Below are 24,311 nucleotides of genomic sequence, written 5' to 3'. Positions count from 1 at the left end.
AATATCATTTTTTAAATTTATGGGACGGGGATTATATTCAAAATTTTGGAGACTGAAAGAGTAATAGCAATAGCACTAAGACTTATACACTGCTTCATAGTGCTTTACAGTCCTCTCTAAGCAGCTTACAGAGTCAGCCTATTGCTCCTAACACTCTGGGTCCTCATTTTACCCACCTCAGAAGGATGGAAGGCTGAGTCAACCTTGAGCCTGGTGAGACCCGAACTGCCGAACAGCTAGCAGCCAGAAGTAGCCTGCAGTACTGGACTCTAACCACTGCACTACTGCAGCTCTTGAATGTTATCCTCTGCTATACAAGAGGATAAGTTGAGCCAAACAAATTACTTCTGTATTTGTGGAAACATTTTCTGCCCAGGAATTTCAACAAAAAATGGTTCATTACACAAATCTGTGACTAAAAAGCTATTTGATTATTTTCATCTAATTTAGTGTGCTGAAAACAAATAAAATATTGAAAAAACTCCTAGACGTCATGATTTGCCACAACATGCAAAATTATCTTCAAATTTATCAATTTTTTTAATTTTTGGTATTTTTTATATTATGGGTTTTTAACAAAATTTAAAGTCCAAATTACTATTAATTAATTCACATAAGTGCATTTAAGATATAAAATGCTGAAATAACTCTAAAGGTTTTGTCTGAGTTATGTAAAAAAATATAGCACTGTAAATCTGATGGTCAGCAATATATACATAATCTAAGCAAGTTTTAAGTCTTTGCTTCTAATGGTAGAAGGGGTTAATCTTTCCTGAAGAATCCAGTGGGAGGGAGACACAGGTCAGATAGCAGCATCTCCAGTCTGTGCAGGGGGCGTGGCCAGCACTGTGACGTCTCATGTACAGACACAGAGCTGCTCTCTCCTGCATGCCACACTTGTGCATGAATCATCATCAGGTTCTTGGTTCTAGGCTGTTTACACTTTTTCATTGCAATTCATGTTAGCTCGTCATTCTTCATCCATTATGTTATTGTTTCGCGAAAGTGTATTAATTGGCCAGGCAGTTTCTGTTTCATCTGTGGTGAATATACAGTGTTGAAGCAACAGCAGAATATTACAGACTTTGTGAAAAAAATATACTTTGCATACTTTGGACTAAAAATTGGAGATCAAGATAAAGTTTGGGCACCTCACAAAGTGTAAAAATGGTGTTTGGTCGCCTCATAAAGAGACAGTCCAGATGCTACTGACTAGTGTAAATGCACCAAGAGGAGCCTCACAAGGAAAAAGAATCGAGAGTAGTATATGTAGGTGAGCCCATTTCAGTTCAAAAAAGGATTTTCATGAAAATATTATAATAAAACTTTAATTTTATAAGTCTATTTTCATTTATTTTGAGGTATTGCCTTATTTAAAATAGTTACCTAAATTGTCAGGAAACATGATGTCCAATGACAACATAGAGGTCATTTTCGGATTCAGCGCATCAAAAAACATAAAGATTACGTGGAATAACCAAAACAGCACTTGAAAAAAAATTTTTTTGCAGACCTGTAGAGTGATGTTACTTCAGCTTACAATATTTATGCAATTTTTGGATCATTTTCTTTGCCATCTTATCCCTTATTTTATTTATTTATTTATTTATTTATTTATTTATTTATTTATCAAATTGATAAACCCAACCACCACGTATGGAGGGCAGCTCTCAGTAATACACAACAAAAAATTAAAACCACAAATAAAAACAATAGATATACAAATATATAAAAATCATATAAATGGTAAATATAAAAACAGAGCTACAAGTTCTAGGCAAAGAGGGAGGAAAAATAGCTATCCCAGCAATAGAGCCATCTAAGCACGTCTCTCATTCGCTGGGAGCCCCAGGTTTGATGATATAATCAGTTCTTGAGGGCCTTCAGGAATAAAACAGGATGGGTCATTTAATTTTAAGGACAAAGAATGTTCCATAAGCAGGGTAACACAAACAGAGAAGTTCAATTCCATGGAAACCACTGAGTGCATGTCCTTATATGACAGTCCCTACAGGATGTATTCTCTGGCAGATCTAATGAGGTGACCTGATATAATCAGGGAGACACACTCCATAAAATAACCGGGGCCCATCTCGTTAAGGGCTTTATAGATCAAAACCAGCACCTTGAATTGAACTGGTAATAAATGCAGCTCAAAGAGCAGAAGTATAGCATGGGCTGTTTTAGCTGTGAAAGTGCTGTTGCATTCTTTACCAGGTGAAGCTTCCACATTGAAGGGCAGCCCCATGTGGAATGCGTTGCAGTAATCCAAAATGGAGGTGACTTGGGCATGAGTAGCTATGATCAGGGGCTACCAATGCAGAAATAAGTTGTACAAAGGATCCCCCTAGCCATAGCTGTCATCTGCTCATTTAGCAGCAGTTATTTGAAAGACCTCCAGGTTGGATGAATCTGGGGCCATGTAACTCCCTCCAGTGCTAAGATGTCAAACTGTGCAAACAGTGGGTCCCCGAATTCAGTGTCATTTCCAGACTTCAGCTGGTATCACATAGGAATGACCAAGATCCAAGCTGAAGAACAAATCACAGTTAATAAGGGCAACAGAGAGAGACATATTTACTCATTCAGGTGATCGGTTGCCGATATTTTTACTACAGTTTGGGTGTGCTCCCACATAACCATATGAACAAAATGCTTCTGTCCTTGCACAGAAGTGTCTGGGTGGGTGGGCAGGGCCTCCTGCCACCACTACTACCAGTTCGCCAGATCCGGGCCGAACCTGCAGCAACCCACCTCTACAAGTTACAATACAAAGTTGTCACTCAGTCTTGATGCAAACATCTCCATTGTGGAAAGAATTCATAAATATTATAACTGTTAGAAATATTTTACAGGGATTCCGATGTTAACTAACACAGCTGTCCAAAACAGGTGCTTAGTTAACAGTGTCAAAGATCGTTTAAATTCACAGAAAACATAATATAATTCATTAAACATTTTTTTCAAATTATAAATTAGATACATAAGCAAACACACTAAACTCAATTAACATTAAAACATAATTATAATGCTCACAATTGAAAGGTAGAGACCCAATACATAACACTGGATTTAACCAACGTGGGTCAACATGTACAGGCAGCCACACCCCTCAAGTCTCACCCTAGAATCAGCACAAACACACTTGCGCACCCAGGACGAACTCCCGTTTTGTATCCACTTTCTCTGCAACTGTCCCTATAGGCAACCTCCTTGATTGGAAATAAATAATTCTCCTTTCCTCACAACTATCCACATTTCATTTTTATCTATTTTTATTAATGTTATTAATTTTTCTTTTCTGCACATGCAGTCTGTGATCCTTGAGTAGAATAGTGTTGATGTCCATAATTCAGGGAGAAAAAAAAGTCTATGTCAGAGTTTGAAGCAGGAATCACATCCTGAAAGCGCAAACAGGTAACTGATTCAGCAGGATTCATTAACGTCTCTTTATATATAATATAACATATGAAGTCAATATACAATATCAAAATCAGGTTTTCCAATGTGGTAGTATATACAAGCAAACACAGGCAGAGGAGAGAACAGTTTCAGTTTCAGTTCAGAGCAGCAGACTAGTTTAGAGCTCAGCACAGACTCAGAGCTTTAGTACAGAACAACTGAGGGCTCCTTGCTGTCTCTTTATGGCTCACACAAAACAAATAACGCTTCAGTTTCCAAACAGCCCTCATTGGCTGACCAGTTGCCATGTCTATTCATTGACTGACCTTATACCATGTCTCTGCCAGTCATAAACTCTCATACACACTGACAGTCTAGACTTAAGGGGATTTGTTGATTCATTACAAGTTTGAAATCCTACCATCACTCCTCCAGGTGCACCAAGCTAACATGAAGGACACACAAAAGTGCATCGTCTATAGAGCGGTTCTTCCGATAGGCAAGTTGAAATGAGTCAAATGTAGGGTGAAGGCCTGAAACAATATACCGTATTTTTCAGAGTATGACACACCCTTTTTCCTGCAAAAAAACCCTTTTTTAATTTGCCTCTTCAAAACCTTGGTGTGTCTTATATTCTGGTGTGACTTATACTCCGAAAAATATGGTAGTCCATTACCAAACACTCAAATGTTTAATCATAAGAGAAGTGAGTGTGACTAGATGGTAATCATGAAGGCATGTGATTATAGTTTTATAGGGGGCAGTGGTACAGCATGTACCATCTCTTAAAACATTTCAGCAAAGTGGAGGGGCAGAAGAGATATGCATTTAACTAAATTGGGAGACTGGGAGATGAGAAGGGAGAATTTATCTGGCTACTAATCAATCTCTTCCTCTATTAATCAGCATTGTTTTCCTTGGATTGAGAAAGCAGGAATAAAAATCTGTTATGATCCCAAGATCAGTTCTTTCTCCCCTGATGAGGAGCTGTCAAGAGATGGGTCACATAATTTCTTCAACTGGAAAAATATTTGAATAACTTTGGGAAAGGGAACTGCCTACCTACCTAAAGTAAATAAACTTGTTTTTGGGCATGCACAGAACCTAGGAAGACGGTGCAGTTTAAGTTTACCATTAGAAACAACTCCATGAGGCTCAGTAGGTGGCATTATGAATCACTCAGATGATAATTATTGTAATCTACAACTTTAGATATGCATAAAAACAATAGAGAGTCGATTTCATTGTCCCAGGGAAAGTGTGGTGAAAAAGATGTGGCTGGACTCTTATGAAAGGAGCCAAATTACCTTGGCATTCAACATACTTTGCCATGGATTTCTACTCTCTTTTTTTGTCCTCCAAGCTTCTTTCAACAAGACCCTGAACCCCATTTGCAGTAAGAAACTACGTTTTCGGCTTAGTTTCCCTGCTCACTTCAGTGATGTAGTCATTGGAGAATTTGGGTCAACTGTATATTCTGAATTGTCTTTACTGCACTTTATGGAATTTCCAGAAGGATCTTTGAGAGGAAGGCAAGTACTCCTTTGAAAGAAAATGATGTGCCCTTCAAGGGTTGGTTTTTTTTAAGGGGATTGTATTCAAGATATAAGGGACACAGAGGCTCAGTGACTAAGAAACTTAGCTTGTCAATCAGAAAGTTCAGCAGTTCAGCGGTTCAAATCCCTAATGCTGTGTAGTGGAGTGAGCTCCCATTATTTGTCCCAGCTTCTGCCAACCTAGCAGTTTGAAAGCATGTAAAAGTGCAGGTGGAAAAATAGAAACTACCTTTTGTAGGAAGGTAACAGCATTGTGTGCGCCATCGGCATTTAGTCATGCTGGGCACATGACCACGGAGACGTCTTCGGATTCTTTGGCTTAGAAACGGAGATGAGCATCACCCACTAGATTCGGTAACGACTAGCACATATGTACGAGGGGAACACCTACCTTTGCTATTCAAGATATTCTGATTACATTTTTTTCCACTTTAGATGAGAATTAAAGCTGGTTTTAGCATGGTTTTTATTTATTCATTTGTCTTGGTTAATGATGTTTCAGGTGCTCGAATATAGCGATTGAATGTAGCCTTATAGACATGGTTTTGCGTGTGGCTGTTGTTATTCATGAATTAATCTCTTCGTGAGAAGATTTGGTTTTAATTATATTGTTCCTCTATTTTTTTATTTAGTATACAAAAAGAAAAAGAAACCGCATCAAAACTATTCTGCGTGAATATTTTAATAAAAGTTGTAAGTCCTCTACATCTATGATTCCCATACTATATAATGACACTGTTTGGATTTTTTCACTTATTCCTTATTTGCAAACACTTCTAATACCAAAACTTTTATTTTATAACTATTGTAGTTACTTGAGTTTTCTACTTATCGTGCAGTGAGTCTCCTTGGTACTTTAAGGCACACAAAGAAGGGACAGATTTAAATACATGAATGTGTAAAAATGATATATCTTAAGCAGGGATTGGCTGCTGCTGACATTGCTGCCAGTTCCCTTTGCACATGCTTCATACACTGTTGGCTGTAAATTGTTCTGCGCATGCACAGAACATGAAAACATGACTAAAAAACAAGCCGGCAGGGGCAACTGGGAACCGATTCAGGGACATGGCCAGCAAGTTGTCCCTACCAGTTTGGCAAGTATATCTTAAGTATTTGGATTGTCATTAATAGATGGCACAATCCATCAGTTTCTGCCCTCCAGTTGCATTGTTGCCCTACATACATGAAACAATCCTTGCAATTGCATTAAACTTCTGTTTTAAGCTTCTCAAAATATGATGCACAAATGCTGTCAGATCCTCAAGTGAGATTCAGACCCTCCCAATTCAGTTCCAAATTCCACTGCAACTGCCATAAATGTGAATCAGTTGCCAGGCACCCAAATATAAATCACGTGACCAAGGGGATGTGGTAATGGTTCTAAGTGTGCTGGATGGTCATAAATAACTTTTTTCAGTGCCGTTGTAACTTTGAATGGTCTGTTGTAGGCTGAGGACTTCCTGTACTCATTCAAGCAGACAAATACATCATTTTAGGTGTGGAGAAAAACATTAATATTGTAGAACTAAATGAAATTCTTATTACAGGGCATTGCCTAAAAACGTACAGCTTGTCCTAGCCTTCAATTTTGCCATTCAGGAGATCAACATGAATGAGGATTTGTTACCCAACATCACCTTGGTCTCCAAGATACATGAGAATGGTTTTCAGGCAATGAAAGCCTCTCAGAACCTTTTGGATCTCTTCTTTCTTGAAAGCTGGTGTCCCTTCAATTACAGAAAGGGAAAGGACCAAAACATCATGGCTGTCATTGGTGATCTTCCTTCCCAGAACACCATCCAGATAGCCAACATCTTAAATGCCTACAAAATTCCACAGGTAAGGATCTGGGCTCACATAAATGCTCAAGCAGGAAGAGGAAAAGGTGATAGTTAAAAAAAAACTATGGTAGGACCAAAATTGGGGGTAATCTCTCAAAAGCAGATCAAGTTTTTATTTGTTTATTTTGTCAGAGAAATGAAATGCATCTATTACTATTGCAACCGGAGTAATTCTTAATAAGAACAAATATTTCCAATCCTTAATGAATAAGCCTCCTCTTGTTTTACCCATTCCTATCTGCTGTCTATTTCTGCTTAGCACAATGAAAAACTAAGATGACTTTTGTCTAAGAAGTCATGAATGGAATACTAATGGTGGTTTTATAGCAAAAGCTATAAGGAAAGACTTGTTGATTTCCAGATTTAACATTTAACATCAGGATTTTTTATTGAAATAAAGTCCAAAAGAAATGTACTTCCTTCCTTCTTGTTGACATATCTGCCAAAACTGTACATTGTCTAAAAGCACATCATTATTATTCCCACTCTGCAGCTCAGTTTTGGCACTTTTGACCTGTCATTGAGTGATAAACAGCAGTTTCCTTCTTTCTTTTGGATGACTCCAAATGAAAACCTCCAGTATGCTAGGATTATTCAGCTCCTGAAATATTTTGGATGGAATTGGATTGATCTTCTCATTCCAGAAGACACCACTGGAGAGAGATTTCTCAGAATTCTGAGACCAAAATTCATACAGAGTGACATTTGCATTTCTTTAATTCAATTTGTTCCAAGAGTGACCACTTATAACCCCAGTTTCATACGGAAGAGTAATCTAAATAACATAGGACGTCTCCTGTGGTATAGTAAAACCAACGTAAAACTTGTTTATGGGGACATGGAATCTATGGAAGGTTTACGAATGCTTCTTGAAGGCTATGAAATTGGTAGCAGGTGCCCAATAGAGAGGATTTGGATCATAAGTTCTCTCTGGGATGTCACATCTGTCTTTCAGTCAAAGACATTCACCATGTTGTCCTTCAATGGCAGCTTGTCTTTTGCCCTACACACAAATAGGGTACCAGGCTTTCAAGAGTACCTGAAGAACCTAAATCCATATCACTCTAAAGTCCCTTTGCTGCCTATGTTCTGGAGTGCCGCATTTATCTGTTCATTTCCAATAAGCAGCATACTTGCACCAGGCCAAAGAAAATGCACTGGGAAAGAGGATTTGGGGAGTCTCCCTGGAACTGTCTTTGAAATGGAGATGTCTGGCCAGAGCTACAGTATTTACAATGCTGTGTATGTTGTAGCACATGGTCTCCATGCTATATATTCATCCAGAGCCAAGCAAAAGACAAGAGGCAATGAAGAGAAGTGGAATTTTCTGAAAGTCCAACCTTGGCAGGTGAGTTACATTGCCTTTCAATGGGAACGTATCCATAATAGCATAGTTATTTTAATATTTACAAAATTCATTTATACTTTTATGAATGAAGATGAATATACATTTCCCAGGATAATGATGAGAGATTGAATCTGGGTCGGTCAATGGCACAAGAGATTTATTCATCCGAGCTTCCAGACTCATGCTAGAGCCCATCTTCAGAATATTTTCCTCTACTGAAATATATGCTTTGGGAGGTTTATTTTATTCTTTCTATATATTTTTATTTTTTTAAGAATTCAAAACATAAAAATTCAATATCTTAATTTTAAGTTCTGTTCCTGATATGTTTTTCATGGTTCTTTTTTTGATAGTTTGGATTGTTTTTTTTCCTTTTGTGTAAAGCCAGATACAAAAAAAGAATTAAACAGTTCTTCTTTCTCTTTGATGCTCATCATGTTCTTGCCATTTTCTCCCACTGGTGGACCAATTGTTTCCTTGACTTTTTTCTTGTTTTTTACATGTTGAAAGAAGGGTTTTTTTCTCACAAGATTTTGAGCCTTAGTTTTCCTGATTTCATATTTGCAGCCTTGGGTTATTTGTTGATATTCTGCCTTAATTGGGTGCCCTGCTTTCCACTTTTTATATTTGTTCTTTTGGTCTTTCACATTTATAATTTTAGTTGTATAGAGGCTTCATGGTAATCTCTGAAAATGCTTATTCCTTGTGGAAATTTAGATTTTTATTTCAGATATAATGTTAGATATATGAAAGTAATCTTTTCCAGAGGCGTTCTCCTTCCTTTCCAATCTTCAATCCCAAAAAAACTCTCAAATCCAATAAAAGACTCCAATTTTGCAACATTTTGAAGTTGAGTAGCAGAAGAAAAATTCACCAAAGTAGACAGAAGGAAGAATTTTGCAAAATAATAATAATAATTGATGAAATGAAAGGCGAGGGTAGGATAGAATGACAAAACTTGTCTTTCTCTGAGATATGTTTGGTGTAGGCATTTTCTGCCCCATGCCCGAAGAAAAGTTGATTTAATATATCAAGGTCATTATTGAACTTCTTAATCATTTTTTCTGGAATAGAACCAATAAATACATTTTCTTGTGATATCCATTATATATAATGGGCTTGCCATAAAGAAGGGGGAGTCAAGATATACTCCAAAGCACTTGAAGACAAAAGCAATGGATGGAAAATAATCAAATAGAAAACCAACCTAGAACTAAGGAGAAATTTCTTGATAGTTAATACAATTAATCAGTGGAATGACTTGCTTCCAGAAGTTGCGGTAACACTGGAGGTATTAAAGAAGAGATTGGATAACTATTTTTTTGAAATGGTACAAGGTTTCCAACTCTTTTATTCTATTATTCTATTATATTTCTTAGCAATTGTTTTTATCCATCATGAAGTATAAATAAGCAATATATATACAAAAATATCTATTAGTAATACTTAAACATAAAAATATGAATATAGTCCTGCAAAACGGAATTATGCCGTTGGAACATTAAAAAATACTATCAACTCAAAAACTGGTGGAGCAGCATTTCATAAATCCCATATTGTATTGCCTGCTATGGACACCAATTTCTCACTTGTCTCTCTTATCTTTTAGCTTCGTTTATTTCTGAAAAACCTCCATTTCAACAATAGTGTTGGGGAAGAAATAGCTTTCAATGAGAATGGAAACCTGGCAGCAGCATACGATATCATCAACTTGATTACTTTTCCCAATCGATCCTTTCAGAAGGTCCAAGTTGGACATATTGAACCTCGGAGTCCTCAAAAGGAAGACTTCACCATAAATACAACTGTCATTGTATGGAACCCCAAATTTAAACAGGTGAGTTAAACAAACCAAATAAAACATGGGGATATTTTCTCAAATTTCTATAATTTTAAACCAGTAATCTTAGAGTAGTTCCAAGATCATTTGATATCTTCTGAATGTTGTTAGAACACTCTTGTATTGTGGAAAAATGAAGAAATTCTCAAATCTACATTACACTTTCAGATTGTAGGGAAAGGGAGCTCTGATCTCTGGGGTTTTGGACCCTTTGAGTTCAGGGGCTTCATGAGAGCTTAGTGAAGTGGAAGATTCGTCTTTTGCAAGGTAACACTGAATGGATGATTTACCCTTCTCCTTTAAAAAAAATATGAAAAATAACACTTAATCCTATTGGGTGAAGGGTCTGACAGCTCACTATAAAAGGGCTGTTGTCAGACTCAACGTTCGCTGGATTGTTCTCACTTGTTGTACTTAATAAAGAGCTGTTGTTACCATTAACCCTGTTTGTGCCTATCCATTACCCAATCTAACAAGAAGATAGACAGACAGACAGATAGATAGATAGATAGATAGATAGATAGATAGATAGATAGATAGATAGATAGATAGATAGATAGACAGACAGACAGACAGACAGACAGACAGACAGACAGACAGATAGGATGGATGGATGGATGGATGGATGGATGGATGGATGGACGGACGGACGGACGGACGGACGGATGATTGATAGATAAACAGTCAGACCAACAGATAGACAGACTTTCCCACTGATGAGTACTCTGTAGTTTGAATCAGCTGAATCAGTGAAAATTGGGATACCACCCTTGAGTGGCAACATAACAGAGGAATAATTGGAAAAGGATACCAAATGCTAAACAGGAATATTTTGGCTGTCAGCTGTCAGTTTCAACATTCTTTCCCATACATCACAAATTTATTTTGGATTTTCTTATTACTATTCAAATTTAAAACAGCTCATTAAGGTCATGAGAAACATACTCTTTAATGGTCCTCTTTAGGACATCTCAAGTTGCTTTATGTAATGTGAAGAGGTGTCCGGATTTGGATTTGTCTTCAAAATTTCAATAGCAGTTCAAAGACTTTTCAGATTTTAAATGCTCCTCTGACTAATTCTAGCAATTGGTCCTAGGAATTCCAAGTTTTGCATTATTAGAAATTACAAGAAACTGTGGTGGGCGGGGTTGGATTTATTTAAAGACCGTGACTGCTGACTGGTTGATTCAAAGCTTGATTCTAATCCATTTTAATGTCTTCCTCTGGCCATTCTCATTAGACACCACCTTCTGCCACCTGTGTAGAAAGCTGCCATCCTGGGTACAGGAAATTGATTGAGGAGGGAAAACAGGTTTGCTGCTATGACTGTGTCAAGTGTTCAGAGGGAAGCATTTCCAACATGATTGGTAAGAAAAAAAAGATCTGTTTTTCTTTAAAAATAAATTTTGTTCTAACCAAGTTTGGGTTCTTGAATATATCATATTTTTCAGAGCATAATACAAACCATTTCCCCCCAAAAAAGTGGGTGAAAATCTGTGTGCATCTTATACTGTGAATACAGGGGTTTTGGCCTCCAGAAACCCCACGCCCCTTCACAAAAATGGATGCGCAGAAGGTTTGGGAGGCTTGAAAAATGCTCCTGGGGACTGGGGAGGGCAAACAGGAGGGAAATGTGGACTGGACTTTGCTCATTCCCCTCCCCCTGGCCTCAGGAGCACTTTGCAAGCCTCCTAAAAGCTATGCATGCTCCTTTTTTGGCAAAAAGGGTCATTTTATTTCTTGTTTTTGCCCCCCCCCCCCCCAAAAAAAAAATGCAGCCCCAGGAGCACTATGCAATCCTCTCAAACTCTCTGCATGCCTTATTTTTTCACAAAAAATGAGGTGTGCAGTGGTTTGGGAGGTCTGCAGAATGCAATATTTTTTTTTAGTTCACCTCTTCAAAACATTTCTTTATTTAATTGTGTAATCTCTTGTTCAGGAAACGTACTGTATTGAATACAAAATAAACTTTAAAAGGATTTTCTTAAAGCAAAACATTTAAGAGGTTTATTGTCTCCCAAAACACCTTCAGGATGGAATAATTTTTAAGAACTTAATTCTATTCAATGTGTAGACTTTTTAGAGAGTTTATTTATGGTTTTCAGATTCCAACCAATGTGAGAGGTGTCCCACAGAGCAATATCCAAATGAGAAACACCATCAATGTATTCCCAAAATTATCACCTACTTATCCTACAAAGAAGTCCTGGGAGAAGTCCTGACTGGCTTTGCTGTTTCTTTTGCTGTCATCACAATTGTGGTGATGGGGACATTCATCTTCCACCAGAACACTCCCATCGTCAAAGCCAACAATTGGGATATCACCTGCACCCTGCTTGTCTCGCTCCTACTGTGTTTTCTTTGCTCCTTCCTCTTCCTCGGATGTCCAGGGAAAGTCACATGTCTGCTCCGGCAAGCAGTTTTTGGAGTTGTCTTCTCCATTGCAGTGTCTTGTGTGTTAGCCAAAACCATCACTGTGGTTCTGGCCTTCATGGCCACAAAGCCAGGGAACCGCATGAGGTGGTGGGTGGGGAAAAGGCTGTCCGTCTCAGTCATTGTTTTTTGCTCCCTTATTCAAACAAGCATCTGTGCTGTCTGGTGGACCATTTCTCCTCCTTTCCCAGAGTTGGACATGCATTCCCAGCTGGATGACATCTTAGTGCAATGCAACGAAGGCTCGGAGATCATGTTTTACCTTGTGCTGGGCTACATGTGGCTTCTGGCCCTCATCAGCTTCACAGTGGCCTTCTTTGCCCGGCAGTTGCCCGACACGTTCAATGAAGCCAAGCTCATCACCTTCAGCATGCTGGTCTTCTGCAGTGTTTGGGTGTCCTTTGTGCCCACGTACTTGAGCACCAAGGGGAAATCCATGGTGGCTGTGGAAGTCTTCTCTATCTTGGCTTCAAGTGGTGGTTTACTAGGTTGCATTTTCCTGCCCAAGTGCTACATTATCATACTGAGGCCAGAGCTGAATACGAGGGAGCAGCTAGTTAGGAAAAAGAATGATGTGATTTCAAGAGCAACATGAATGATGGCTGAATTCTATGATGCTATAAAAAGAACATGAAAATAATCGGCCAAAGAATTTCATTCAGGAATTGTTGTCTTCTCCCATTTTTTAATAGCAATAACATTTAGATGTGTATACTTACCAATAGTGCTTTATAGCATCATCTGGATAGTTTACTATGTAAGCATTATTTTCATACTGCTCCCAAAATCTGGGTCCATCCTTCCATGCTTGGAAGGATGGAAGCCTGAGTCAACCTTGAGTGCCCTCAGGATTGAGGTCAAGGCTTTGGGCAAAGTTTAAAGGCAAATTTGCTCTTACTCTGCCCCCTGGGTTCTTAATGTAAGAAACTTCACAAATACACAATAACAAGGAGAAAAAAAATGTGCAGAACTTTTTCTAGATGAAGACTTCTTTGTTCAGAAATAAAGTGCTTGGGTTTTCCAGAACTGATATTGTTTATTGAGTAAGATTTTTTCTAATATATATTTAGATTTAGACTTAAACTTCGAATAACTTTATTGTCACTTGAAATGTACGCTAATTGGCATACATTAAAATAAAATTTCATTCCATACAGCTGTCAAAGGGTCATCTCCTCCAAAATACACTATATAAAGATGATAAATAAATAAGTAAATAAATAAATTAACATATGCCCATATACCCAAATATATTGTATGACACAGAGAAATAATACAGTCTAGTTTGGATTTATAAATGTACAGGGTGAGAAAAACAAATCTTGCGAGTTTACCGCACAGATGGCATAGGGAACAAAGCTGTTACAGAATCAGGTAGTCCTGGTAGAAATACTTCAAAACCTCCTCCCAGAGGGAAGCAACAGAAACAGTCCATAAAGTGGGTGTGTGGGGTCTCTAACAATGCTTTAATGCTATACCACTTATAAGCAGTATCCTGAATAATAGGAAGCAGCCTTCCTATAACATTCCTGGATGTCCTTACCACTCTCTGTATGTACTTTCTGACTGAGGCACTACCACCAAACCAAACAGTGATGAAGAGATTGTTAAAATGATCTCAATCGTGTCTCTGTAAAAAGTGACCAGGACAGAAGGAGAAAGCTGTGCTCTCCTCATCTGACACAGGAAATGCAGGTGCTGGTTTGCTTCACTCAGGATGACATGTGGAGAGACCAATTCAGATTGTTAATTGTTTGCACCCACAGATACTTAATACTATTGATCACCTTTAGAGCTGCATTCTGGATACTGAGTAGAATATGATGTAAAAAGTGCAAGTAGAAAAATAGGGACCATTTTGGTGGGAAGGTAACAGTGCTCTGAGCACCTCCATATGCCTTCATGAGTCATGCCACATGACCACGGAGTCTTCAGACAATGCTGGTTCTTTGCCTTAGAAGCAGAGATGAGCACAGCCCCTAGAGCTGGAAACAACTAGCACACCTGTCTTTATCTTTATCTATTTATTGGTACCCTCTTTCCAACACATTTTCTTTCTAATATCTATTTCATTGTCCCAGGCAAAGTGTGGTGAAAAAGATGTGGCTGCACTCTTATGAATGGAGCCAAATTACTTTGGCATTCAACATACTTTGCCATGGATTTCTATTCTCTTTTTTTATCCTCCAAGCTTCTTTCAACCGGACCTTGAACCCCATTTGCAGTAAGAAACTACGTTTTGGGCTTAGATTCCCTGCTCACTTCAGTGATGTAGTCATTGGAGAATTTGGGTCAACTGTATATTCTGAATTGTCTTTACTGCACTTTATGGAATTTCCAGAAGGATCTTTGAGAGGAAGGCAAGTGAAAGAAAATGATGTGCCTTTCAAGGGTTGGTTTTTTTTAAAGGGGATTGTATTCAAGATATAAGGGACACAGAGGCTCAGTGACTAAGACACTTAGCTTGTCAATCAGAAAGTTCAGCAGTTGGGCAGTTGAAATCCCTAATGCTGTGTAGCGGAGTGAGCTCCCATTATTTGTCCCAGCTTCTGCCAACCTAGCAGTTTGAAAGCATGTAAAAGTGCAGGTAGAAAAATAGAACCTACCTTTTGTAGGAAGGTAACAGCATTGTGTGCGCCATCGGCATTTAGTCATGCCGGCCACATGACCATGGAGACGTCTTCGGATTCCTTGGCTTAGAAACGGAGATGAGCATCACCCACTAGATTTGGGAACGACTAGCACATATGTACGAGGGGAACACCTACCTTTGCTATTCAAGATATTCTGATTACATTTTTTTCCACTTTAGATGAGAATTAAAGCTGGTTTTAGCATGGTTTTTATTTATTCATTTGTCTTGGTTAATGATGTTTCAGGTGCTGGAATATAGCGGTTGAATGTAGCCTTATAGACATGGTTCTGCATGTGGCTGTTGTTATTCATGAATTAATCTCTTGGTGAGAAGATTTCGTTTTAATTACACTGTTTTTTATTTACTTTACAAAAAGAAAAAGAAACCGCATCAAAACTATTCTGTGTGAATATTTTAATAAATATTGTAAGTCCTCTACATCTATGATTCCCATACTATATAATGACACTGTTTGGATTTTTTCATTTATTCCTTATTTGCAAACACTTCTAATACCAAGACTTTTATTTTATAACTATTGTAGTTACTTGAATTTTCTACTTATCATGCAGTGAGTCTCCTTGGTACTTTAGGACACACAGAGATGGGACATATTTAAACATATGAATATGTAAAAATGATATATCTTAAGCAGGGATTGGCTGCTGCTGACATTGCTGCCAGTTCACTTTGCACATTCTTTGTACACTGTCGGCTGTAAATTGTTCTGCGCATGCACAGAACATGAAAACATGACTGAAAAACAAGCCAGTAGGGGCAACCGGCAACCAATTCAGGGGCGTAGCCAGCAAGCTGTCCCTCCCAGTTTGGCAAGTATATCTTAAGTATTTGGATTATCAATAGATGGCACAATCCATCAGTTTCTACCCTCCAGTTGCATTGTTGCCCTACATACATGAAACAATCCTAGCAATTGCATTAAACTTCTGTTTTAAACTTATCAAAATGTGATGCACAAATGCTGTCATATCCTCAAGTGAGATTCAAACCCTCCAATTCAGTTCTTCATTCCACTGCAAAAGCCATAAATGTGAATCAGTGGCCAGGCACCCAAATATAAATCACGTGACCAAGGGGATGTGGTAATGGTTCTAAGTGTGATGGATGATCATAAATCACGTTTTTCAGTGCCGTTGTAACTTTGAATGGCCTGTTGTAAGCTGAGGACTTCCTGTACTTATTCAAGCAGACAAATACATCATTTTAGGTGTGGAGAAAAACATTAATATTGTAGAACTAAATGAAATTCTTATTACAGGGCACTGCCTAAAAACGTACAGCATGTCCTAGCCTTCAATTTTGCCATTCAGGAGATCAACATGAATGAGGATTTGTTATCCAACATCACCTTGGTCTCCAAGATACATGAGAATGGTTTTCAGGCAATGAAAGCCTCTGAGAACCTTTTGGATTTCCTCTTTCTTGGAAGCTACTGTCCCTTCAATTACAGAAAGGGAAAGGACCAAAACATCATGGCTGTCATTGGTGATCTTCCTTCCCAGAACACCATCCAGATAGCCAACATCTTAAATGCCTACAAAATTCCACAGGTAAGGATCTGGGCTCACATAAATGCACAAGAAGGAAGAGGAAAAGGTGGTAGTTTAAAAAAAACAATAGGAGGACCAAAATTGGGGGTAATCTCTCAAAAGCAGATCAAGTTTTTATTTGTTTATTTTGTCAGAGAAATGAAATGCATCTATTACTATTGCAACAGAGTAATTCTTAATAAGCGCAGATATTTCATTTGGTATGTAAGAAATTGTTTAACTGTCCTTCTTGCTATCTTGATTCTCGTCTTTCTCCTTCTCCTTCTCCTTCTCTTTCTCCTTCTCCTTCCCCTTCTCCTCCTCTTTATCCTTCTCCTTCCCCTTCTCCTCCTCCTTCTCAGTGTCAAGCTTAGCCATTATTAACTGATATTGTAGCAGTGTGCCATAACAATTTTAAATATATTGATCAGTAAAGTAATAGATATAAAACCCTTATAATATACAGAAAAAAAGTTATTTGAGTATCAAGATGGGAAATTAATACTGTCCAATCCTTAAAAATAAGTCTCCTCTTGTTTTACCCATTCCTATCTGCTGTCTATTTCTGCTTAGCACAATGAAAAACTAAGATGACTTTGTCTAAAATGTGATGAATGGAATACTAATGGTGGTTTTTTAGCAAAAGCCATAAGGAAAGACTTGTTGATCCCCAGATTTAACGTTTAACATCAGGATTTTTGATTGAAATATGGTGCAAAAGAAATGTACTTCCTTCCTTCTTGTTGACATATCTGCAAAAACAGTACATTGTCTAAAATCACATCATTATTATTCCCACTCTGCAGCTCAGTTTTGGCACTTTTGACCTGGCTTTGAGTGATAAACAGCAGTTTCCTTCTTTCTTTTGGATGACTCCAAATGAAAACCTCCAGTATACTGGGATTATTCAGCTCTTGAAATATTTTGGATGGAATTGGATTGATCTTCTCATTCCAGAAGACGCCACTGGAGAGAGATTTCTCAGAATTCTGAGACCAAAATTCATCCAGAGTGACATTTGCATTTCTTTAATTCAATTTGTTCCAAGAATGATCACTTATAATCCCAGTGTCATACGGAAGAGTAATCTAAGTAAAATAGGACGTCTCCTGTGGTATAGTAAAACCAATGTAAAACTTGTTTATGGGGACATGGAATCTATGGAAGGTTTACGAATGCTTCTTGAAGGCTATGAAATTGGTAGCAGGTGCCCAATAGAGAGGGTTTGGATCATAAGTTCTCTCTGGGATGTCACATCTGTCATTCAGTCAAAGACATTCACCACGTTGTCCTTCAATGGCAGCTTGTCTTTCACCCCACACACAAATAGGGTTCCAGGCTTTCAAGAGTACCTGGAGAACTTAAATCCATATCACTCTGAAGTCCCTTTGCTGCCTATGTTCTGGAGTGCCGCATTTATCTGTTCATTTCCAATAAGCAGCATACTTGCACCAGGCCAAAGAAAATGCACTGGGAAAGAGGATTTGGGGAGTCTCCCTGGAACTGTCTTTGAAATGGAGATGTCTGGCCAGAGCTACAGTATTTACAATGCTGTGTATGCTGTAGCACATGGTCTCCATGCTATATATTCATCCAGAGCCAAGCAGAAGACAAGAGGCAATAAAGAGAAGTGGAATTTTCTGAAAGTCCAACCTTGGCAGGTGAGTTACGTTGCCTTTCAATGGGAAAGTAGCCATAATAGCAGAGTTATTTTAATGTTTACACAATTCACTAAGTATACTTTTATGAATGAAGACAAATATAAATGTCCCAGGATAATGATGAGAGATTGAATCTGGGTTGTTCAATGGGACCAGAGATTTACTCATCTGAGCTTCCAGACTCATGCTGGAACCCATCTTCAGAATATTTCCCTCTACTGAAATATATGCTTTGGGCTGTTTATTTTATTTTTTGTATATTTTTTAATTTTTTTAAGAATTCAAAACATAAAAATTCAATATCTCAATTTTAAGTTGTGTTCCTGATATGTTTTTCATAGTTCTGTTTTTGATAGGTTGGATTGTTTTTTTCTTTTGTGTAAAGCCAGATGCAAAAAATGAATTAAGCAGTTTTTCTTTCTCTCTGATCCTCATCATCTTCTTGCCATTTTCTCCCACTGGTGAACCAATTGTTTCCTTGACTTTTTTCTTGTTTTTTACATGTTGAAAGAAGAGTTTTTTTGTCACAAGATTTTGAGCCTCAGCTTTCCTGATTTCATCTTTGCAGCCTTGTGTTATTTGTTGATATTCTGCCTTAATTGGATGCCCGATTTTCCACTTTTTATACTTGTTCTTTTTTGTCTTTCAAATTTACAATTTTAGTTGTGTAGAGGCTTCATGGTAATCTCTAAAAATGCTTATTCCTTGTGGAAATGAAAATAATCTTTTCCAAGAGGCGTTCTGCTTCCTTTCCAATCTTCAATTCCAAAAACTCTCAAATCCAATAAAAAAATTCCAATTTTGCAACATTTTGAAGTTGAGTAGCAGAAGAAAAATTCACCAAAGAAGACAGTAGGAAGAATTTTGCAAGGTAATAATAATAATTGATGAAATGAAAGGTGAGGGTAGGTTAGAATGACAATACTTGTCTTTCTCTGAGATATTCTTGGTGTATGCATTTTCTGTCCCATGCCTGAAGAAAAGTTGATTTAACATATCAAGGTCATTATTGAACTTCTTGATCATGTTTTCTGGAATAGAACTCCAATAAGTATGTTTTCTTGTAATATCCATTATATATAATGGGTTTGCCACAAAGAAGAGGGAGTGAAGATATTCTCCAAAGCACTTGGAGGCAGGACAAGAAGCAATGGATGGAAAATAATCAAGGAGAAAACCAAGCTAGAACTAAGGAGAAATTTCTTCATAGTTAGAACAATTAATCAGTGGACTGACTTGCTTCCAGAAGTTGTGGGTTCGCTAACACTGGAGGTTTTTAAGAAGAGATTGGATAACTATTTTTCTGAAATGGTACAAGTTTTCCTGCTTGAGCAGGGAGTTGGACAAGAAGAGATGAAAATATTCAAGTTCCCTTCCAAGTCTTTTAATTCTATTATTCTGTTATATTTCTGAGCAATTGTTTTTATCCCTCATGAACACTGTTCCCTCTAAGGTGAGTGCCTGCGCGGTCGCGCACATTGCAAGAAAACCCCGCGCAGCAGTTTTTATCTGCCGCAAAGAGATTTCTTAAGGAAACGTGTGGAAGTCCTTTGCAGGCGGCTATAACTGAATCCGGCAGTGCTGTTGCCTGTTGGAGGAGGAGGAGGCGAACTAGCCTGCCAGTGCTGCCACCACCGCCCACTGCCAGCCCCGCTGCTCTTCCCGCCCCCTTCTCTGCCCCACAGTCCAGCGGTCGCAGCAGAAGCAGCCCTGAGTCTCTGCTGCCGCTCCCCGCATTTTCTGGATGGGATCTCGCAGGAAGGAATCCCCTCTCCAAGGGATCCCTGTCTAGAAAATGCGGGGAGCGGCAGCGGAGCCCCGGGGCTGCTGCTGCTGCGACCGTTGGACTGTGGGGCTGGGAAGCTTTCAATGAGAATGGAAACCTGGCAGCAGCATACGATATCATCAACTTGATTACTTTCCCCAATCGATCCTTTCAGAAGGTCCAAGTTGGACATATTGAACCTCAGAGTTCTCAAAAGGAAGACTTCACCATAAATACATCTGTCATTGTATGGAACCCCAAATTTAAGCAGGTGAGTTAAACAAACCAAATAAAACATGGGGATATTTTCTCAAATTAGTAGAATTTTAAACTAGTAATCTTAGAGTAGTTCCAAGAATATTTGATATCTTCTTAATGTTGTTAGAACACTCTTGTATTGTGGAAAAATGAAGAAATTCTCAAATCTACATTACACTTTCAGATTGTAGGGAAAGGGAGCTCAGATCACTGGGGTTATGGACACTCTGGGTTCAGGGGCTTTCTGAGAGCTTAGTGAAGTGGAAGATTCGTCTTTTAAAAGGACAATTTACCTTTCTCCTTCAAAACAAATATGAAAAATTACACTTACATTAATACAAACAAAAAGGGAAAGATTTTATATAAAGAGAGAGAAGGTAGCTAGATAGGTAGGTGGGTGGATGGAGGGATGGAGGGATGGAAGGAAGGAAGGAAGGATGATTGATAGAAGTGTTAGATATTAGTTCTAACTACAGTGGTTTCCACCAGGGTCCTCTGTTCAGGGAACAGAGGGTTAATCCTATTGGTCGAAGGGTCTGACAGCTCACTATAAAAGGGCTGTTGTCAGATTCAACCTTCGCTGGATTGTTGTCACTTGTTGTACTTAATAAACAGATGTTGTTACTGTTAAGCATGTGTGTGCCTATCCATTACCCAATCGAACAAGAAGATGGATGGATGGATAGATAGATAGATAGATAGATAGATAGATAGATAGATAGATGATAGATAGATAGATAGATAGATAGATAGATAGATAGATAGATAGATAGATAGATAGATATTTAGATAGGCAGGCAGGCAGGCAGAATTCCCACTGATGAGTTTATCTGACTTTGTAGTCAATGTTTGAATCATCTGAGGCACAAAGTTATCACACCTATTGTCCATTTCAGTCTACATAAACATCCCATTGCCCTGGAGCTTCACAGGAAATATTTTTCTTGCCACTATTTCCTTTTGCTTCCCATAGCCAATTCAAAAATCTGGGGCAGCTTCTAGCCATTTAGAGATTCAGTAGATTTTTTCTCTTATTTTTCTCATAAAACTAAATAACTTTTCAGCAGGCACTAGTGCTTATGTGTTTTGAAATGCAGGCAAGATTGGACAATTGTGTTATCCCATTTTATTGTTCGTCACAGAATAGTATAGATGGACTGTGGACATATACCAAAGTTGGTCATCACCCAAATCCTGTGCTCACCACACTTGAAACACTCTTAATTGTCAGGTGGTTTTTTGATAATTAGGTACGTTCAGAAAAAGGGAGGCAACTGAAGCTCGACAATCTCTTTGCCTTGCTTGACCCATCCTGTGCAATGAAAATTGGGAAACCACCCTTGAGTGGCAACATAACACAGTCATAATTGGAAAAGGATACCAAATGCTAAACAGGAATATTTTGGCTGTCAGCTCAGCAGTTTCAACACTCTTTCCCATACATCACACATTTATTCTGGATTTTCTATTACTATTCAAATTTAAAACAGCTCATTAAGGTCATGAGAAACATACTCTTTCATGATCCTCTTTAGGACATCTCAAGTTCCTTTATGTAATGTGAAGAGTTGTCCAGATTTGGATTTGTCTTCAAATTTTCAATAGCAGTTCAAAGACTTTTCAGATTTTAAATGCTCCTCTGATTAATTCAAGGAATCGGTCCTAGGAATTCCAAATTTTGTATTATTAGAAATTACAAGAAACTGTGGTGGGCAGGGTTGGATTTATTTAAAGAGAATAACTGCTGATTCAAAATCTGATTATAATCCATTTTACAGTCTTCCTCTGGCCATTCTCATTAGACACCACCTTCTGCCACCTGTGTAGAAAGCTGCCATCCTGGGTACCGGAAATTGATTGAGGAGGGAAAACAGGTTTGCTGCTATGACTGTGTCAAGTGTTCAGAGGGAAGCATTTCCACCATGGTTGGTAAGAAAAAAAGATCTACGTTTCTTTAAAAGTACATTTTGTTCTAACCAAGTTTGGGTTATTGAATGTACCATATTTTTCAGAGCATAAGACGCACCATTTCCTCCCCCAAAAGAGGATGAATATCTGAGTTTGTCTTATAGATTGAATACAGGGGTTTTTTTACCTCCAGAAACCCCACCCCTCTTCACAAAAATGGATGTACAGAGGGTTTGGGAAGCTTGCAAAATGCTCATGGGGACTCGAGAGGGCAACACGAGTGGAAAATGGGCTGTTTTTTGCTCATTTCCCCCTCCCCCAGCCCTCAGGAGCACTCTACAAGCCTCCTAAAAGCTATGCATGCTCCCAATCATTTTTTGCTTGTTTTTGCCAAAAAAAACCAGCCCCAGGAGGATTTTCTTAAAGCAAAACATTTAAGAGGTTTATTCTCTCACAAAACAGCTTCAGGATGGAATAATTTTTAAGAATTTAATTCTATTCAATGTGTAGACTTTTTAGAGATTTTATTTATGGTTTTCAGATTCCAACCAATGTGAGAAGTGTCCCGCAGAGCAATATCCAAATGAGAAACACCATCAATGTATTCCCAAAATTATCACCTACTTATCCTACAAAGAAGACCTGGGAGAAGTCCTGACAGGATTTGCCATTTCTTTTGCTGTCATCACAATTGTGGTGATGGGGACATTCATCTTCCACCAGAACACTCCCATCGTCAAAGCCAACAATTGGGATATCACCTGCACCCTGCTTGTCTCGCCCGTGCTGTGTTTTCTTTGCTCCTTCCTCTTCCTCAGATGTCCAGGGAAAGTCACATGTCTGCTCCGGCAAGCAGTTTTTGGAGTTGTCTTCTCCATTGCAGTGTCTTGTGTGTTAGCCAAAACCATCACTGTGGTTGTGGCCTTCATGGCCACAAAGCCAGGGAACCGCATGAGGTGGTGGGTGGGGAAAAGGCTGTCCGTCTCAGTCATTGTTTTTTGCTCCCTTATTCAAACAAGCATCTGTGCTGCCTGGTGGACCATTTCTCCTCCTTTCCCAGAGTTAGACATGCATTCCCCACTGGATGAGATCTTAGTGCAATGCAACGAAGGCTCGGAGATCATGTTTTACCTTGTGCTGGGCTACATGTGGCTTCTGGCCCTCATCAGCTTCACAGTGGCCTTCTTTGCCCGGAAGTTGCCCGACACTTTCAATGAAGCCAAGCTCATCACCTTCAGCATGCTTGTCTTCTGCAGTGTTTGGGTGTCCTTTGTGCCCATGTACTTGAACACCAAGGGGAAATCCATGGTGGCTGTGGAAGTCTTCTCTATCTTGGCCTCAAGTGGTGGTTTACTAGGTTGCATTTTCCTGCCCAAGTGCTACATTATCATACTGAGGTCAGAGCTGAATACGAGAGAGCAGCTAGTTAGGAAAAAGAATGGTGTGATTTGAAGAGCAACATGAATGATGGCTGAATTCTATGATGCTATAAAAAGAACATGACAATAATCGGCCAAAAATTTCATTCAGGAATAGTTGGCTTCTCCCATTTTTAATAGCAATAACATTTAGATGTGTATATTGCCCAATAGTGCTTTATAGCATCGTCTGGGTGGTTTACTATTTGCAAATAGCTCCCAAAATCTGGGTCCATCCTTCTATTCTTGGAGGTATGGAAGGCTGAGTCAACCTTGAGTGCCTTCAGGATTGAAGTCAAGGCTTTCGGCAGAGTTTAAAGGAAAATTTACTCTTATGATGCCCTCTGGGTTCTTAAGGTAAGAAACATCACAAATACACAATATCAAGGAGAAAAAAATGCGCACAACGTTTTCTTTCTCCAGAAATAAATTGCTTGGGTTTTCCAGAACTGATCTTGTTTATTGTGTAAGATTTTATCTCATTTATATTTAGACTTAGACTTAAACTTAGAATAACTTTATTGTCACTTGAAATGTACGCTAATCGGCATACATTAAAATTAAATTTCATTCCATACAGCTGTCAAAGGGTCATCTCCTCCAAAATACACTACATAAACATGAGAAATGAATAAGTAAATAAGTAAATAAATAAATGAGCATATGTCCACATACCCACATATATTGTATCAC

At 38.5% G+C, this 24,311-nt stretch overlaps 2 protein-coding genes across 2 annotated transcripts; both read left to right on the top strand.

Annotated features, from left to right (window-relative positions):
* Nucleotides 1-6,569: 6,569 nt before the first annotated feature.
* LOC116521650 (vomeronasal type-2 receptor 26-like) lies at nt 6,570-13,018 on the top strand. Its single transcript, XM_032236309.1, has 4 exons — nt 6,570-6,800; nt 9,760-9,987; nt 11,231-11,357; nt 12,096-13,018. Exons 1-4 carry the CDS (start codon nt 6,570-6,572, stop codon nt 13,016-13,018), a joined length of 1,509 nt encoding a protein of 502 aa, XP_032092200.1.
* A 3,380-nt stretch (nt 13,019-16,398) lies between these two features.
* LOC116521649 (vomeronasal type-2 receptor 26-like) lies at nt 16,399-23,652 on the top strand. Its single transcript, XM_032236308.1, has 4 exons — nt 16,399-16,629; nt 20,210-20,305; nt 22,095-22,221; nt 22,742-23,652. Exons 1-4 carry the CDS (start codon nt 16,399-16,401, stop codon nt 23,650-23,652), a joined length of 1,365 nt encoding a protein of 454 aa, XP_032092199.1.
* The last annotated feature ends 659 nt before the right edge of the window (nt 23,653-24,311 follow it).

The sequence above is a fragment of the Thamnophis elegans genome, chromosome Z, assembly GCF_009769535.1.
Source record: "Thamnophis elegans isolate rThaEle1 chromosome Z, rThaEle1.pri, whole genome shotgun sequence".
In the NCBI taxonomy this organism is placed as follows: Eukaryota; Metazoa; Chordata; class Lepidosauria; order Squamata; family Colubridae; genus Thamnophis; species Thamnophis elegans.
This window is presented reverse-complemented; position numbering and strand designations above follow the sequence as displayed.